This window comes from Callorhinus ursinus, unplaced genomic scaffold (assembly GCF_003265705.2).
Source record: "Callorhinus ursinus isolate GAN/ISIS: 27379988/994484 unplaced genomic scaffold, GSC_fseal_2.0 scaffold24, whole genome shotgun sequence".
NCBI lineage: Eukaryota > Metazoa > Chordata > Mammalia > Carnivora > Otariidae > Callorhinus > Callorhinus ursinus.
In genome coordinates this window covers 19,506,007-19,524,572 of record NW_027397086.1, presented here as the reverse complement: position 1 = coordinate 19,524,572, position 18,566 = coordinate 19,506,007, and the positions used below count along the sequence as shown (strand labels likewise).

Sequence of the window (18,566 nt, the reverse complement as noted above, 5' to 3'; positions counted from 1 at the left end):
ATAATTGCTGGCATTTGACTTGGTTTACCCAGATCTTAATCCCATCTTGACACTTGGCTTCCATCAAATCTACAGTGACTCAGGGTAACTCTTTTGATTATAAATACTTAGATTTGAAATAATCCCAACCTAAAGAAAAGTTCCCAGGTATAGTACAAACATCTTTTACTCTGAACCATTTGAGAGTAAATTGCCAACATGATGCTCCATCATGCCCAATTTTGCGGAATGTCCCTCAGTTTGGGTTTGTCTATGCTTTCACATGAGTACATTTAGGCTATGCATCTTTGGTACGAATACCACAAAAATGATGCTATATTCTTCTCACTATATCCAATCAGGTGTCCCTTACAGGGACAGATACTGACTTTTTTCACATGATATTAATTATGATCACTTGTTTGAGGGAGTGTCTGACAGGCTTCTACAGTAAAATTACTGTGTCCTTTGTAAGTAATAAATATTCTCTGGGGAGTTACTTTGGTACTATGTAATCTTTATCCCATTCCTCATCAAACTTTATTCATTTATCTATTTATGTCAGTGTGGTCTTGTGGATTCCTATTGTATTCAGTGGGTTAGAATCCATTTCTATTATTTTTATTCTTAATTTGTTTAGATATAGCTTATGGGAGACCTTTCAAGCTAACTTTGGCATCCTTTTGACATGTCCTCATTATTCTCTGGGCATGTCCTCACTTCCTGACACCACAAGATGTTCCAGTCTCATCTCATACTTTCCTAACCCTGAAATCAGCCATTTCTTCAAAGAGCACTAATTCCTTTTAGTGGAGAATGGAATTTAGAAACCAAAATCTGGGAGCTTGGTGTGCTCATTGTTATTGGATTGTCACTGCTCCCAGGCACTCTCAACAAACAGAATTAGAGAATATACACAGATTCCATCTGTCTGTCTATCTATCCACCTACCTACCTACCTATCTTGAAAACCATGAGCTTACCTTGATACCTTTAATTCTAATCTAATACCACAGGGTTCATATTCTCTCCATATTTGTAACCTCCTTCTTGACAACAAAATACCTGGTTCCTACTACCTTCAATGTATTTATTATTTGATCAATCCCTTCCTCACCTTATGTAACTAATCTCCTATTTTCCTTACCCATCTTGGGCTCCAGTACCATGTGCTAGATCACCACACTTCCCCACCCTGCTGTGGCTCCAGCACACCACTCTGGGTCACTATGACTCCTCCCATCCCCACTGCAGACACCGTCTTGTTGAGCCCCTCCCCAATGGCTTTTGGACTAAATTGTTCATGAAAAAAAGAAAGGAGAAAAAGGAAAAGCGTGGTGACTTTCTTGATATGATCTTTAATTTCTGTAGGTCACAGGGCAATGGCCAGCTGGATGAGGCAAAGAAAACTCTCAAGGGCATTTTGTGTGTGTGTGTGCTTTATAGAGACTGGTTGGCTTTCCCCAAAGATTCTTGGTTGTCAAGTTCACTTTAAATTCTTGTGGTCTAGCTTGGCACAGAGATGCCAGTGGGCATTCTATATGGTATCCTGGGAAAAGCTTTCATACCACTTGAATTCAGCCCAGTCTAAGGAGCCTACTTGACAAGTTAATGACTCTAAAGGGCCTGCATAAGAACTCAAAGTCTAGTGGAGGAAGGTTCTTCAGGCATCTTAGCAACTTCTGCTCACATGGAAGGTAGATACCATGGCTCTCCTACCAGTTATAGCTGGCTCTACATGCCTAAGCCTCCCTTTACAGTATTTCATTATAAAACCTTCCTTAAAGTGCACGTGCTCAGTGAGTATTTTCAGTTTTCTTTACTCTGCCTCTTAATTGAAACTCCCACTGTATTGCTCCCCTCCTTTATTTCCAGCATGTGAACAAAAATAAAACATTTCAACACTTTCCCCTGTTCCCTGACCTGCTGTGTTCTCTCGGGCTTCCCCACCAGGCTTAAAATAAGACAGGGTTCTGTGTTTGCCCTTAGCATCCCAGCAGCCCAGGCCTTCCCTCTATGCTATGATTTTCCCAGCACTTCCCTCTATGCTAATGCTAATATCCTCCCCCATCCCCCCCCCCCGAGGATTGATTCTGCATGGTAATTCATCCAGGCAAGTCTGTGTACTGCAATGGTCTAACTGTTACACTGAACATGGTCATGATAATGATGCTTGTGCACCTCATTCCTTCATGTTTATCTCTAGAACATTTAAAGTAGGTGGCAGGGCTTCCCAGAATTATAACATGGATTGAAAAAAAAAAAACTGAATACAAAATGTAATTCTCTTTCTATCCATGCCTGGAAACGTTTGGTGTATTGCTTGGCTAGCCAGCCTCCAAGTTCGTAATCAGGGAGGAGGCTGACACATCACTCTGAGCAGCAAAACTGGATGATTCATAGCCAGGGTTGAAACTGCTGGCTCCAATTTTGGTTTTGTGAATGGAGATGATGCTAAGTTCCTACTGCAATACTCCACATCTCCCACCGGAAGAGGGGATTCAGCCTGTTTGTTGCATGACTCAGCTTGGTGATTCGATATTAGGTGATGAAAAATATAATTTTTAACTTCTCCTCTGGTGGAGATTATGCTGGAAACATGCTGGAATCCTAAAACCTAAGGGAAGTAGAATCCACTGAGAGCCAAGATGTCATAGGGAAACACAAATCTGCTGATTCTCCCAACCATTCCCCAGGTGTTGAAAAGACAACTTGTTTTTGCTTTTAGTTTCCTTGCCTTTCAAAGACGAAGATATCTTTAAAAGGATACTGTCATTCTCAAAAGCAAGATATTAGGAAAATTATTTTGGAAATTTTATCTTGTTGGCTCTTATGTGAAGTTTCACTTAAACGGGGTCTGTGTGACTTTTGCTCATACAGAGGTGAGCAAGGCAGATGCAGTTCCTGCCCTCGGGGAACTTACAGTTCAATGAGAGAAACAACATCAGACAAAGATGGCAATTTCATGGCAGAGAAGCATGAAAACTTATAGGAGCCCAGATCAAAGAAGATCACCTCATTGGGGGTATACGTGAAGTCTTCCTTTCTTAGGAAACTACCCATCCAACTTTTGAACTGAAGGAGTAGAAGTTGGGTTTGGGGGTGGGGGGCAATTGTTTCTTGAGAAGGAAGGACACCTAAAGAGGCCCAAAAGGAAGAGAGAACTTGGTATGTTTGAGGTACTTAAATTAGGTTAGGGTGGGTTAAAGGAAGACATTTAAAACAAAATGAAAGAAAGTTGGTTTGGAGCCAGACAATGAAGAGCTGCTTTAATGAGTCCATTCCACCAGCTTTTATTGAGCTCTTTCTGTGTACAAGAACTTCTGAAGGCATGTTGCCATCTTGACAAAGGCCGTGTGCCGTGTGAGAGGCCGTATTCCCAAGAGTGAACACATGTGTGCCTTCTGTTGATAGTACTCAAAAATAGAGAAGAAAGGAAGCATTCCAACAGCTTCCCTAGCCTAACTTGAAGGTGCAGCCTGCAACACTGCTGTAGACACCCTTGAGGATCAAGTTTGGGAGGGAAACTGAAACTTTTTATTGAAGTTATGATTTAGATATTTTCAAATGTCTTTTCATATTAAAGCTGTTGACAGACTGTTCTCACGTTAGTGCTTGTTGTCTATTATTAGACATCCTGGTTTCACTTCCAAGTTCCAGGCATGACAGAGAAACCCAGCTAGTTAGGTGGTGATTACTTTAGTTTTTAAAAATAGTTTCCGTTTTCATGCCAGATGTTGAACTGACCTACCAAGTCAGATAGTTTGCCCAGTGAGACGTGATGGGGAGTGGTAAAGCAGAAGGTGTGGATATTGAGTTCCATAACTTGGAGCATCTGTACATGTCTTTTAATATGTGGAAAGATGTGATAGCTATAAAGGTAAAATTTCCAAGGAGTTTCAACTTCTACCGTCAGTTTGAATTCAGATTGCGCACGAGGTGGCCATTACGTTATTATAGATTAGTGACGGGGTCTTTTTTTCTTTCCACTTCATTATCTTCAAATATCACAAAGACCTGGACAGGAAAAAATATTTATGTCAGCACAATATTCATGAAGAAGAGCTTGATGGCTTATTCCATGCAAAATTAGAGCTGGATGAGGCCAAGTCTCACTTGAGATGCCCTCATTGCTCCACAGAAGACCTTGTCTTAGCAGCTGGTAGAAAGATTCTGTCACAGGCCCATGTGAAAGAAGGCTCTCCTTCAGGGGTATACCGTGCTTCCCTTTCCTGCAGGTAGGTACAGGTTGTACAAGCCTTGTGAAAGTACTAAAGCTTAATGTGGAACATCTTGCAGAGCGTTATGTCTATTACCATATTTCTCTGAACATTCTCTGGTGACACAAGCCTAATCATGATTCTTACGGGTTACCAAGACCTTAAGGAGTGTACTATACTAGTTATTTCACACGCATTTTCTCATTTTTCATTTGCTCATTTAATCCTCCCATCAATCTTAGTTTAAGATGTAATACAAATTACCCAAGTCCTTGAGGCCAGAAATATTCAGAATTTTTCTGATTTCAGAAAAACCATAAAGTGTATAAACTGTTATTTAGAAAAGCAATACAAGGCATGTACTATTACTTAACCCACCCAGGTGGGGTCTGGAGCAATCCCGTATCAGCAAATTAGATTTCTGCTATAAAACTTAGGGAGACTTAGTTACATTAAGTAGGATAAATAAAGCCTAAGAAGAACCTCGTGCCAGATCTTGTCAGGCTTTGTTGCCAAATAGGTTATGACTTGGTTTTCAGAGCTTTGTTTGAATTTTGACACTAGACATAAGAGATCCTGGACCTATAATATTATTCCCTTTTCAAAGAATCAATACCAGAGTCCAGAGAGATTAAGTAACCTGCCTGAGGTCACTCAGCCAGGAAGTGGCAGAGCCACGTTCAAACTCAGGCTCATTTGATCCCGAAGTCTGTATTCTTTCTATACCCTTTCTTGTCCTCTGCAGGACCTGCCCCTCTGCCCTGGAGGTCTACAAGGTGTGTAGTAACAGCTCCGCTCTCCAACCAACAGTGATTGAGCTCAGTCTCCTCCCACCTTCTCCCAGTATCAGACCTGACCCCTGCATTGTCTTGGGTCCTTCCTGCCCCCTGTTTTTTGGAACCATTATAGCTCTGAAATCCTCTGCTCACCGTGGTCTAGGTGAATGAGTTTGCTCCCAGAGGCCATGAGACAGTGCTGCCCTAGTGACCCCGAGTGGTTCCAGAACTTAACGCCAATGCTCCAAATTACAATAGGCAAAATTGCTGGTGCTGTTCAAAGAGCTGAGCAGATGGCGGAGGGGACGAGCATAGTGTGTGTCAGCTGTCTAGCCTGATGGTTCCCGTGAGTTCTTGCTGAAAGTTCACTCCCAAAAAGAAACACAGTCATCCATTCCAGAAACAGGCCCATTCTCTGAAATCTTTGGAAGAATTGGGTACTCAAACAAAGAATCAGTTTCTTAGTTTGAGGACGAGCAGGAATAAGTGTTCATTCCATTAACCAAGCATGTTTGGTGGAGTGGGGCCAAAGCCAACTGTGTTTATTGGTGGTCGTTGAGCACTGTGACTGCTTTCTGCTCTTCTCGTTTGCTCAAGTTTGATCCTTTGCCTTGGACCAGAAGCTCCCTGTGTTTTACTCCATCTGAATCCAGCAAATATGTTCACCCTTTTAAAGATTTTTATTATTTATTTATTTATTTAGAGTGCACAGGTGGGGGAGGGACAGAGGGCGAGGGAGAAAATCTCAAGCAGACTCCATGCTAAGTGCAGAGCCCGACATGGGGGGCTCTATCTCATGACCCTGAGATCATGACCTGAGCCGAGATCAAGAGTCGGGTGCTTCACCGACTGGGCCACTCAGGTGCCCCGAGGACGTTCATCTTTAAAAAGTCATGCCATTTGGGAAGGAATGGTCAAGAAAAGGCTAGAATGAAGGAGTGTTTGGCAAGGGGCGAGTGTATGTGATGAAAGCAGGGCTTTTCAAATTACAGAATTCAAAGTTCTTTTTTGGACATACTCCTTCAGGGTTTGAAAAGAACACCTGCCATGGTTAAACCTGTCAGCCTCACTCCCGAGAAGATAGGGACTCCCGTCTTCCTTCCATGCAAAGTCTATGGGGTATGGCTTCTGGGAAGAACTTTAGAAAGGGCACTACATTTCCATGAGTTTAGTTCCCTTCTGTAAGCAAGTTCTGCTGTCACTGCTCTTTGTGCTGGTCTTCTGACATATCCAGAGTGTCTGGGTTGCCTCTCGTGGTGCCCTAGCCTTTCTGGGGCCACCTCATGGTGCCCTTGCTGCTTACCTTTGACCCCCATGGGTAGCTGCTCCATGCTCCAAGTTAGGAGAGCAGCTTCCAAAGACTCAGACTCCACCGCATGCCAAAAAAGATGTCATCTTGAGCTGAGAAAGAAAAGATGAATCAAAGGACCTAATTCTTATAAGATCCCTGCTCTACCCCTGGTAAGAAATATGAGCTAATCAAAGCCAGGCATGGGAGCAGGATGTCCCCTGTGATTGCTGGAGTCCGGTCAGGATATGACCACGTCTCTTACTAGTAACCATTGTGACTTGCTGTTACTTCCCACAGGAGACTGGTATTTCGGATCCATTTGATCTTTGTGAATAAGCTACTACTTAAGGGGTGGCCAACTAGGGGCAGTGGTGGGGAGTGTGTAAGATATGCCGTTCAAGCACCAAAGAATACATACTCTATTTCATGTCATGATATTTAATTTCTCATGACTTTCCCTGTAAACTTCAAAGGTTTCCCAAAACCTGTGTGCATCTGACCTCACAGGTATTTCCAGCCTGTCTTTACTTCTCAAATATAAATTCATACCTTCTAGAAAAAAAACTAGTCAAGGGAAAACAGGTGCCTACATGTGACCATCACCTCTCTGGATTTATATCTAAAGTTCAAATCCTGATTCCCCTGCTTGCTAACTGTGTGACTTACTTCATCTCTGTAAACCTCAGTTTCCTCGCCAGTACAATGGGAATAAGCTAGTACCAACCTCATCAATAAATTAGAACCGTGCCCAGGACACAGAAGGCTCCCCAAAAGAGTTACTGTTTTGTGGTTATTATAGTTACTGTTATGTTTTAAGAAAAGGCCTAGAAAACCTTACAGATTACTTATGAGGTTGTTCTTCTATAGCTACTGTGAACCTAAAATAAATGTCAAAACATGCATTATAAAATCTCTTTCTATTCCTAACTGGTGTATTTTCATGTTTACTTCATTAAAATTAAAGCCTCACTTATAAAATCTGAGTTCAGGAATTAGTTTTCCATAGTCAGCTGTGATTTCAAAAAACAAAGTGTGTTAGATAACAATCAAATTGCAAGTTCATAAAAATGTTTCCTTTTTTCTTTCCCTTTGTGGGGGGAAGGGGTGGTAATTGTCACACAGTCGGACCCACCATATTGGTGGAAATGCTTTCAACGAAGAAACGATCTTGGTGGGGGAATTGCTACTTGCCATGATTTTCATTCTTCCTGTTTTAACTAAATTTTTTGCTTTTTTGGTCTTAAACTCTGCTTCCCCTAGAGAAACAGAGCTCTTTCCTTCTAGAGGTTTCACCTTCCAATCCTGTTCATAGGGGAATACCCAATATCAGCAACTCATCTAACACCCCAACCTTTAAGGAATAATATTTGGAAATTTCTCAGGCTTGTTTCACCAGGCAGGGCTATTTCTCATGTCTGAGCTAGGCTTACAATCGGAAAATTCATGTCATTGCATTTTCCCACCGCTGCAGCCTTCAGAAAAAGAGATGAAAGGACCAGGGACCAGCTCTTGGTATGTGGGTCACAGCTGGAACCCCACAAGCACCTGTGCCCTGGATCTGACAGGCAGGATATTCCTTTACTGGGAGGAAATGAAATTGAAAATACAAGTCTGAGCTCACTTCTTTCTGGGGACTTGTGAGTCAACTGTCTTAGATGTTTGCAATCTTATCCCCATGCTGCATGAAGAAAGGAGGTCATTGAAGGAGGCCTGACCAAGGCATGGCATCTGGTGGGCGTCTTTGTTCGGTTCGGTTTTTAAGTAAGAGTGGGTGACGGCTTTTTCTTTTCTTTTGAGAAACGTAGAAACAAAGGATCTTTGATTTAAGAACTCCGACACCGTAGATATGGAATATAATAATCACCCAAATCATAGTGTTTGGCCCAAATAATTTTCTAAACTTTTAGAACCCATGTTCTTGGCCTGTTAGAAGTTAGCCTTGTTCCTACAGAAGGAGGGTTTGGGCTCTCAGGGGTGTTGACAGCTGTGTGTTCTGAGGACATGCACCCCTCGCTTGGGTTCCTGGTTCTTCTGTCTGCTTCCTCTGCACCCCCGCCCCGGGGCAGCACAGCCCATCACAGATGCCCAAGGGAAATCCTTCTTGCCTGGAAAATCCAGAAGTGCAGCCAAGGCATGGCTTTCTGTCTCCCGGCCAGGAACTGGTTTAACAATTTATAATAATAGTTTCTTTATGAAACAGAAACAGAAAACACAAAGTCAAGTTTTTTAGTCTTCCACTCATGACTGGACACAGCATTTACTAATTTGGAGTGAGATGTAGCTGCCCCCTCTGCTCCTTAGTCTACCTTGCAGACCTACAGCCTGCAAGTACAGCTGTCACAGATGTGAGCGCTGCTCATCGGAGGCCCTGCAGACGTGTCAGCTCCTCGGTGAGATGGAAAGGCATGTGGATTGCCTTGTCCATGGAGGTTAAAGCAGGCAGCTTTATCTACTTTTCTCAGCATGGCTGATAATATCTAAAAGAATTTTTTTGTTTTGTTTTATATTTTTAAATTAATTCATGCTTATTGTAGAAAAAAATTGGAAAACAAGGAATAAAGATAAAAATAAAAGTGACTCAATCCTAACTGCTACCTGCCTAGTTTTCCGCATGCACATACGTACAAGGAAGATAATATTGGGTTTATGTTTGTATTAACTTCCTATCGCTGCTGTGACAAACCACCATAAGTATAGGGGCTTTAAACAACACAAATTTAGTATCTTACAGTTCTGGAGGTCAGAAGTTCGTGGTGTATCAGCTATGGATTGAATTGTGTCCCCCCCCCCAAAATTCATAGGTTGAGCCCTAACCCCCAGTGGAGATGAGTACTTTATAAGAGGTAATTAGTGTTAGATGAGGTCAGGAGGGTGGGGCCCTCATGATGGAATTAGTGCCCTTCCAAGAAGACACCGGAGAGCTCGCTCTCTGTCTTGGCCACGGGAGGACACAGTGAGAGGTGACCATCTGCAAAATAGGAAGACCGTTCTCGCCAGAACCCGACCACGCTGGCACCCTGATTTTAGACTCCCAGCCTCCAGAACTGTGAAAAAATAAACTTCCATTGGGTCAGTCACCCAGTCCATGGTACTTTGTTATGGCTCTTCAGGCAGACTGAGATAGTGTCTGTCTGGGCTAAAACCAAGGCCTTTGTAGGGCTGTGTTCCTTCCAGGGGCTCTTTCGGGCTCCTTCCCTTTTCCACTTCTGGAGGCTGCCTGCATTTCTTGGCTCGTGGCCCCTTCCGCCATCTCCACAGCCAGCAGTGGAGTGCCTTCAGGTCTCTCTTTCTCTCTCGGAGCCTCCTGCTTCCCTCTTACAAGGACCCATGTGGTTACATCAAGCCCAACTGGATAATGCAGGATTGTCCTCCCCACTCAGAGTCCTTAACTTCATCACACCTGCAAAGTCCTTTTTGCCATGAAGGCAACATCTTCACAGGTTTTAGGGATTAGGATGTGGCCGTCCTTGTGGAGGCTATTATTCTGCTATCACAGGACTGTTCATCTTACACAGAGTACAGTTTTACCAGATGTCACGCATGCACTTTTGCTTTCTTTCACACAGCTAAGATTTGAACCCTGGCAGTCTGGCTCCAGAGCCTGTACTCTTAGACCCCTGCAATAGATCTGCTTTTGCAACCTGCTGGGTTGTTTTTTTTTTTTCTTAAAGTATTTTGGTATTTTCCCACGACCTTAACTAGTCCTCTAAATTTGAGAGACTAAAAAACATGATTTGTGATAACTAAATAATACCTCATTATCTGAATAAGTCAAAACTAATTTAACCATTCTCCTATGGTCAGATGTCTTTGTTATTTCCACATGTATCGTTATACAAAGACATGATGGTAAAAATGCTTGTACGTAAGCTTTTTGCCTCTACTTAATTATTAGCTGAACTTGTGGGAGCTGGTTAAGCTAACTGGTATACACTAGAGAACAGTATTTCATAAACTGTTTTCCTTGAGATATTAATAGGGATTTTATGAAATGAGGTTCTCTGGTTAAATGAATTTGAGAAATATTACACACCCATCCTTGAATTAGTGATTCGCAATCACAGTAACACCAAAACCTTGGAGAAGTCCTCTGGTAAAGAAATCCACCTCATTTTATTTTTAAAGCTTTCTTTAACCGAGTGTTTACCAATGACTATTTGCTAGCAGCTAATGCTACCTTACAAAGCTATGCCAGTAGGACACAATTTTAGAAAAAGCTCTGGAATCGTCCCACCCAAATGAAGTTGCTTACCTTCAAACACCTTTAAGAGCTTATTAAGTCTAAAATTACTCTAGATGAGTATCTACCCAAAGAATATGAAAACCTAGTTCAAAAAGATATATGCACCCCTATGTTTATTGCAGCATTATTTACAATGGCCAAATTATGGAAGTAACCCAAGTGTCCACTGATAGATGAATGAATAAAGAAGGAACACACACACACACACACACACACAGAGAGAGAGAGAGAGAGAGAGAGAGAGAGAGAGAGAGAGGAATATTACTCAGCCATCAAAAAGAATGAAATCTTGACATTTGCAACAACATCGATGGATCTGGAAGGTATAATGCTAAGTGAAATAAGTCAGAGGAAGATAAATACCATATGAGTTCACTCATTTGTGGAATTTAAGGAACAAAGAAAATAAGAAACAAAAAAAAACCCAGTCTTAACTATAGAGAACAATCTGATGGTCACCAGAGGGGAGGTGGGTCGTGGGGATGGGTGAAATAGGGGATGGGAATTGAGAATACACTCATCTTGATGAGCACTGAGTAACTGTATAGAATTGTTGGATGACTAGATTGTACACCCGAAACAAATATAACACTGTGTGTTAACTATACTGGAATTGTAAAAAATAAATTAAAAAATAATAACCAATAAATGTACTCTAGATGGAATAGTTTGAACAAAATCGTGTTTATGAAGGAGAATTGAAAATGTCTCCTACCCTCCACTGAGAATTCCCACCTAGTTTTATTCTGTTGGTTCCTTATGTCAGATGTCCTAGAACTCACATTGCACCTGCTCTCTGCTCTGTAAAGGTCAGGCACCAGCCTTTGGCCAAGACCAACACAGGTGTGCCCCAGGGTCTTCATGACGCTTTCTGTTGGTGCTGTTTCACAGGGACAGTGAGGGGTGTCCTTCAAAGGGAGCTAGTTTGTAGAGTATACAGTCCAGACGAGGAGCTAGACAGCAGGATGTTTGTCATTGAAAACAGAGGCCCCTTTCAGCTACCATCATTCACTAAGTGAAGAAACATGAGAGCAAATTTTGATGGAGCAAGTGGGGATGGAACATGTTGGCATTGGGAAGTGCTGTGTGAGATGTGCGCCAGTGAGAGCCACAGATAACCGTCACTGCTCTGGAATTGTAATGGGTATGTCCTCTGGGCCAAGGAATTTCAAGGGGCCTTACAGGGCCAGGGACAAAGGTGAGACAGACTTCCCGTGTCTGTGGCACAGCCCACTTTGCATCACATTCATGTAATGATCCCCGAGACCCAAACAATGGTGGTGTGTGCAGTGTCCCCCACCGCTGGGGGAGGAGCATTAGAAGTTTCTTCACCATCCTCATCGAGAGGACTGTTGGCTACAATCTTGGGCCCTCTGAGGAAGATGTTGGGTATGGAGCAGATGCCCCTCCAGCTATTTGGCAATCTGTGTGATTCCTGAGATGGCACAGCGCATAGTTTGAACCGCACTGGGGGGCAGGATGGTTGGAGATCACAGGGCCCAGCAGAGAAGCCCAGCCCAGCTGACCTCCCCTGATCCCAACCAGACTGATGGCCAGAAGTCCAAGGACGGGTTGTGGTGTCTCCTTTCTCTGGGGATCCATGACAGCTTCCCTTGAGGCTCTGACATGGGGTTGGTTAATCTGAAACCTGTTCTCTGGAAGACCTCTTAACTTCTTTGGAAGTGGCAGTTGCAGACCTGCTCAGCCCATCTTTCTTACCTGTTACTCATGTGACCTCTAGTGGCTAGAACCGGTAAAACTTGCTCCAGGGATGGGTGGTTTGGGCTGGAATATTAAGAATTAAAAAAAAAAAAAAGAATAAACAGGAAAATGTCTTTTAATGTTCAATACTTGACTACTTCTCTATATTAACCCTTTGCCCTCTTTATGATTCTCTTTCAGCACACAGCCCATCATCTAATTTAGCCATAATCAACACAATTTGGGTTCCAGACCAGACCCAACTCTGATTTTATTTTAGCTAACGTTAACTTGGGCTGGCATTAGCCTCTGAGTCCCTGTAATCTAAACCATTCACAGATGTCATGGCATCGACCTTGACTACATCCCAGGGATGTTGTAAGGATCAAATGACACGAATTCTCTAAATAAAATGACACATAAATGTGCTTGCTATTACCACAAAGCCATTGAGTCTGTGATTCTGTAGACCAAGATTGCTTTATTTCATGACTTTGGTGAAAACATTTAATCTCTTTGCTCAGATTCTTTACTGGGAGTTTTGTCCCAATCCACAAGCATTTAACAAGTGGCTGCTACATATGTCATAATGTACTTACCGGTTCATTCAACAAACATGAGCTCTTGCCTTGTGCCAAATACCCAGTGGGTGCTGGGATCCAGCAATGACCAGGACAGACAAGATCCTGCTCTAATGGAGTTTACATTCAGATGAGTTAAGGGATTCATAATGGTTGAAATCATCCCTATCCTGGGTTGACATTATAGCTTAACTGAGAAGAGAAGCTTAAACAACCAGGTATGATACAAGTCAGTATGTGAAAAGGCTTTCACAGAAGTATCAACAAAGTGCCATGAGCCAGGGGTCCTACTGTGGTATGTGTGAAAGGGTGAAGTTAGAGCAGTGAATATGGACTCTGCTTTCTAGAAGGTTAATACTGGAGAGGTGACTGCTGGGAAGTTATTTGGACACCTGTGTAGTCACTTGGAAAATGATCAACCTGGCAATTAGGTGTCTAGTTCTAGTTCTAGAAGAGTTGCAAAAATCTTATGCAGAATTTGCCCTTGAAATTGCTTATTCTCACTCGGTAGACATATTGTTCTTTGAGATTACAAATAGATAGTAACTGGATTCATTGGATGCTCACTGTTTTAAATATTAACCTTATAAATATTAACTTAGTCCTTATATCAACTGTGTGAGGTAGGTACCTCTAGGATCATACCCATTTTACAGATGAGGACACTGAGACATAGAAACAGTAAGTAACTTGCCCAAGATTTGGCTGCTAAGTAGTAGATTCAAACCCAAGTGGCTGGCTCCAGAGTTGCACGCTCACCACTATGCTGTGTAAGTTCTCAAGGCTTCATTTAAAAAGTCAATGGGAATTTCTAGAGGCACATATTAAGCATTCAGGGGTGATACTACCTAAGGTCTAGGGTTGTTTTAAAGTATTTCAGTATGAAAAGAGGAAGGAAGAATAGATGGAGAAGGCATGGTAAAATGTTGCTAACTATTTAATATTGTTGATGCATCTGTAGTTATCATGATAGCATTCCCTGTTTCCCTAATAAAAAATAGAATCCATTGCTAGTGAATTTGAGGACTTAGAAATATTTATTGCCTTACTGTCAATATCAAAAGACTTTTCATTAGTGATCTGGGTAATTTAGGTCAAGACAATTGGTTTCACTAAGTTATGATGGAATGGTGAGTCTGCAGATAGAGTGCTCTGTATATTAAAAACCACTTTGCACCTAATTTGCCAAATATAATGGCCATATGCCTTTTTTTTTAACCAATAAAGATTGATCCTCTTGCCAGAAATATTTGACAGAATAGCAAAATGTTTGAGTTAGAAGGGACTTCAAAGATAACTTCTTCCCAAACTCTCTTTCTATAACTAGGAAAGTTGAAGCTTAGAGATCTTAAGTGATCGGCCCAAGGTAAGAGTGGGAACATGAAATGGTTGTTTACAGTCAACACAGTGCTAGTGAATGGAAATGCAAGAATTAAAACCTGGGTTTTCTGAACTCTAGGGGGTGGGGAGGGTACTCCCGTCAAAAGGAGCTATGCCCAGAAAAGAGCTGTAGCGGTCCACATGGAGGCATGGTCCCCAGGCTCCACTTGTGACTGTGGCTACAGCAGTTGCCAAGTTAGAAGTCTAGGGAGGGAGAGGAAGAAACAGAGCCACCTTCTGCTTGGGAATGAAAGGGGTGAAAGGGATCTGTCTCCTCCCCTGGTGGTTTCCAAACTTTTAGACTCGAATGGCCCTATTTATTTGTGTGTTTCCTCCACATTCCTTGTTCACACACCCTATAGCTGTGTCTCCCACGATAGGCATAGTTGGAAAAATCATGGCTTTTGCACCTGAAGATACTTCTCAGAGGTGCATTTGGGGCTCTGGCAATGAAACCCACCCCGCGAAGTCAGGGCCGAAGTCAGGGCTGGGCATTTCCCAAGAGGGAAGGATGCAGACGGTCTTAATGAAAGTGTCTGGAGTCACCACGGCATCACAGTTGATCTGATGTCCTTATCCTGAGAATTCTTGTAGGGCACTTTCAAAGCTAAAAATCTCACCTTTCCCAAGTCTGGCGCACGCCCTTCTACAACATCCAGCCTGCCTTGGTTGATGTTCCGACCCTAAGGTCTGAGAGTCTCAAACCGTATGCTCTCAGGACCCTGGCAGGTAAGGTCAAGAATGAAGCTGGCCAGTAGAAGACTGGGGTGACCTGGGAACAACAAGCCTGGTTCTCATTCAAATGTTTTGTAGTCCCGTCCATGCAGAAAGGCTGGGCAGGTCAGCTGCCCACTGGTGGCTTCTGATATAAGGAAAGAACCTGGTGAGGAAAGCAAGAGACCTGGAACCATGCCCAGCTCCCTGGGACCTCAGCACGACGTCCCCTTTGCAGAGCCTGTTTTCCTCAATTGTAAAACGTGGGTTTCTAAGGCTTGGCAGCACCGCCACCTCTGACAGTCGAATTCTGGAATCTGTGATAGAGGACACGTCCCCAGAACAACTGAAGCCAGTGTCTGTCTAACATACATTTCCAGAGTGCCTGCAGGCCTCCTTGGTCTGACTGACTTTGTAGCACTGGTGTCCTTGAGGTCTTTGTTGGATGGGTTTGTGACATCATCTTTAGCCTTTGGTCCCTGCAGTACGGTGACCCACACTTAACAACCATTCTGGTACCGCTCTCTGTCAGAGGTTGCTTTTTGCCAGTATTCTTTCTGGAAGCAGTCATGAGCGGACAAGCTTAGAAAGGGTGTTCTCTTCGTGTTGTTTCAGGGAAAATAGAGAAAGTCAAACCTCCTCCATCCCCCTCACCTGAAGGCCCCAGCTCACAGCCTGACTTAGCCCCCGAAGAGGCTGCCGGATCCCAGCGGCCCAAGAATCTGATGCAGACCCTCATGGAAGACTATGAGACCCACAAATCTAAAAGGCGTGAGAGAATGGATGATAGTAGTGTAAGTTTTTCCTCCTTTCCTCTTTCACTTCTCTGAGGGTGAACGTCCGCGTGGCATGCGGTTATCTCCGTTCAGGCACGGGTGTGTATGCCGTTGTCTGGCCAGTGTCCTGGCTCCGAAACCAATTCTCAAATGTGTCTGTTTAATGTGCCTGGAGTTGGGTTTGGGGGTTTTGCCATGTTTCTCAAGAATGTGGATGATGCAAGGAGAGGGTCCTTTTGCTGCCGAGTGTACTGGAACCCACCGGCGAGGCTGGTGCAGGGCATGATGTTTGGTGTGTAGGGGAAAAAAAAAAAAAAACACATCAGCACAACACAGGAGGAAGGACACAAGCACCCTCAAATCATCTCCGGGTACTCCCTGCTACCATTGCTGGCCCCGCCCCGTAGAGGTTTTATTTCTCTAGAGAACTCTGATGATGCTGTCCCTTTTACTGTCTACTCTGAGCAGTCCCCATAAATATGACACAGCGTGCAGAAGGCTGAATGGGTTTTGGGGTGTTACCAAGCATGTGTGTATAGTTTGGCAGGAAAGAGCCATTTAAAATGACAGAAACCACAGGGCTACCCTGCTACCCTCAGTTCTCAACACCTTTGCACGTGACATTCACATGAGCCATGAAGGAAATCATCTGCTCTGGAGTTTCTTTCTCCAGTCAGAGACACGGTCTCCATAGCCAGGAGCCCGGGGACCAGCCTCAGGGGCCCATGCCGACTTCCTGGGAGTCTGGTGGCCTCAGTCTCGTACCATTTATCAAAGTGGCCGTGGCCCACCCCCCAGTTTCAGCTAGGTCACAAATAGCTTGGGTCCATTGAAGACATTGCCCAGCTGACCTGGACAGTGCTGGCTTATGCCTGTGGTCCTGGTGTAATTTTTAACAGCATCCCCTTTCACTTTTAAAAACTGCCCCAGTTTGGATAATAAATTATTGGGTTACCTTAAACCTGAATGCTACGGGCTCACAGTCGGAATCCCATGCCTCCTTACTGCCTCGCATATCCTGGTTGGCTAAGTTCAAGGGTTTCGGGACCTGAAGCCAGATGCCGAACGGTGCTTTTAAAAAATATTTAGTGATAAAGAAAGTAGACACATCTATAGCAGCTGCTGACTCACTTGCTTCCCCCAGGCTCTCCCTTAGCTTACACCTAAGCTGCCTAGAACACTGCCTCAGCTGCTCTGTTCAGCTGGAGCATTCGGGGGCCATTCCTCCTACCGCACAGTGGATGGTGCCTGGCCCTCAGTCACTGTTGCAGACAGTTCTGCTGCTGGGGCTCCTTCCCCAAGCAGCAGAAAGTCACCTTAGCCAGCACTTCTTTGCAGCCCCACTGAAAATACAGAGTTTACTTTTGGGTATTTTCTGGAGCCTGTGCTTTTGAAGCTTAGTGCTGTAAGTGGCTTGTTTTCTTTTCTCCCAGTGAGTCCACACCGTATATCAGCAGCTGTGGTAGAGGTTAGCTGAGGGTCCCCCTTGCATCCTGGCATGGAAGGGGAAGAATGAACAGAACCACTCTGCATGTGACCCTTGCAGGTGTTTTCTAAGCACAGTCTGCACATTGCCTATGTGTGCCTTTTGTGTCGAAGTGCAGATACTCCCCATGAAAGTGAAGAGCCCACTGCTACGCATTCCACACACACAGGCTGAAAGCCACCTTAGTGCAAACTCAGGATGCAACCAGATTGGATTTCCCCTTTGTATTCAGGAATCTACTTGCAATCAACATTTCAGTATGCTAATCATCCCTCAGGTCCTCAACCAAGTGGGAGCCTCCCATCTCTGTTTTTCTCAAGTAAATGAACATTTTGCATAAGGAAGAAACCTATTAACTAATCAGGCTGTTAATATCCCCAGACCTTGGATTTCAAAGCCAGGTGTTTTGCACTGTTCTTGATATTACAAGAGAACCAAGTTTGTTGTAGGAAACTCTTAGGAACAGAGCAAAATCTATGCAATCCACTATATCCTCTTTTAAGAGACTCAAAACTTCAAAACCCTACTCGGATTTGTTTCTAAAGCCCATATGTGACCATCAGCCAAACTTGATTTTAGAGCCACCTGTTCTTTCATCCCCTAGGCCTTTTAATTCAGGGTGTCCTTTCTACTGGATCTACATCAGTCACTGGAGAACGTGTTGAAGTTTCCCTGCAGGAATGAACAAACTTCATTTGTTTTCCTAGCCGATCTCTGGCCCCTTCTTTAATCATCTCTTCTACCAGGAGGATAATCATAGGGAGCCAATGGATTGTTGATGTTTGACTGCGTACCTGGCTTCCCTGCCCCAGAAGCCGGTAGTTCAGTTTTCCCGGTGCCGTTCACATACACTCTTCTGAGGGTGAAGCACGGCTTCTTAGCTCCTCCACCCTCCAGAAGCCTCCCATGGCTCACCTGAGTCCGGGGTCACCTGACGCATCCACCTGCCAGCATTCTTTGCAGTGAGTCGCTTGGTTACACTCCGGGTCCCGCACACACGGTCAGGACCAAACCTTGTGTTTGCTCATAGGAAGTGGCGAGTTCTTTCTGACTGGAATGAAAAGCATTCTTACTTGCTTGCTAAGGAGAAGGAAGACCTAAAAACAAAATGGGGCAGTTAGGATGTATGTGTAGTGTTACAGTAGACACGTGGTCTTACTGAGCATGAAGGACAGAAGAAAGAGCAGACAGAGAAGTCAAGGGAAACCATGAGCTGTGCCTCTAGTTTTCACAAGTGGTTTTTGCCAACCCCCGAGAAAGACATCCTTGCCATTCCAAACAGATTCCGTTTCCCCACCCCAGAGCAGCAGAGGTCTCTGGAGTCCTGTCCCCAGCTCATTTCCAGCTTAAATCTTCCCACTTTATAAAAAATCGTATGCCAGACCAGAAGGAGGCCGCTGGTTCATGGATGCCCTGCCA

At 43.8% G+C, this 18,566-nt stretch overlaps 1 protein-coding gene across 5 annotated transcripts in view; it reads left to right on the top strand.

The window, feature by feature from the left end:
• The window catches only part of PALM2AKAP2 (PALM2 and AKAP2 fusion), a 106,088-nt gene that overhangs the window by 76,424 nt on the left and 11,098 nt on the right, over positions 1 to 18,566 (top strand). For 4 of the 5 annotated variants that reach the window (XM_025888417.2, XM_073876579.1, XM_073876578.1 and 1 more), the window contains exon 3: positions 15,501 to 15,679. The exons of the other annotated variant lie outside the window; for it this stretch is intronic. In XM_025888417.2, the coding sequence (XP_025744202.1) occupies positions 15,501 to 15,679 (179 nt within the window). The remainder of the gene's footprint in view (positions 1 to 15,500; positions 15,680 to 18,566) is intronic. 5 annotated transcript variants of the gene reach the window in all.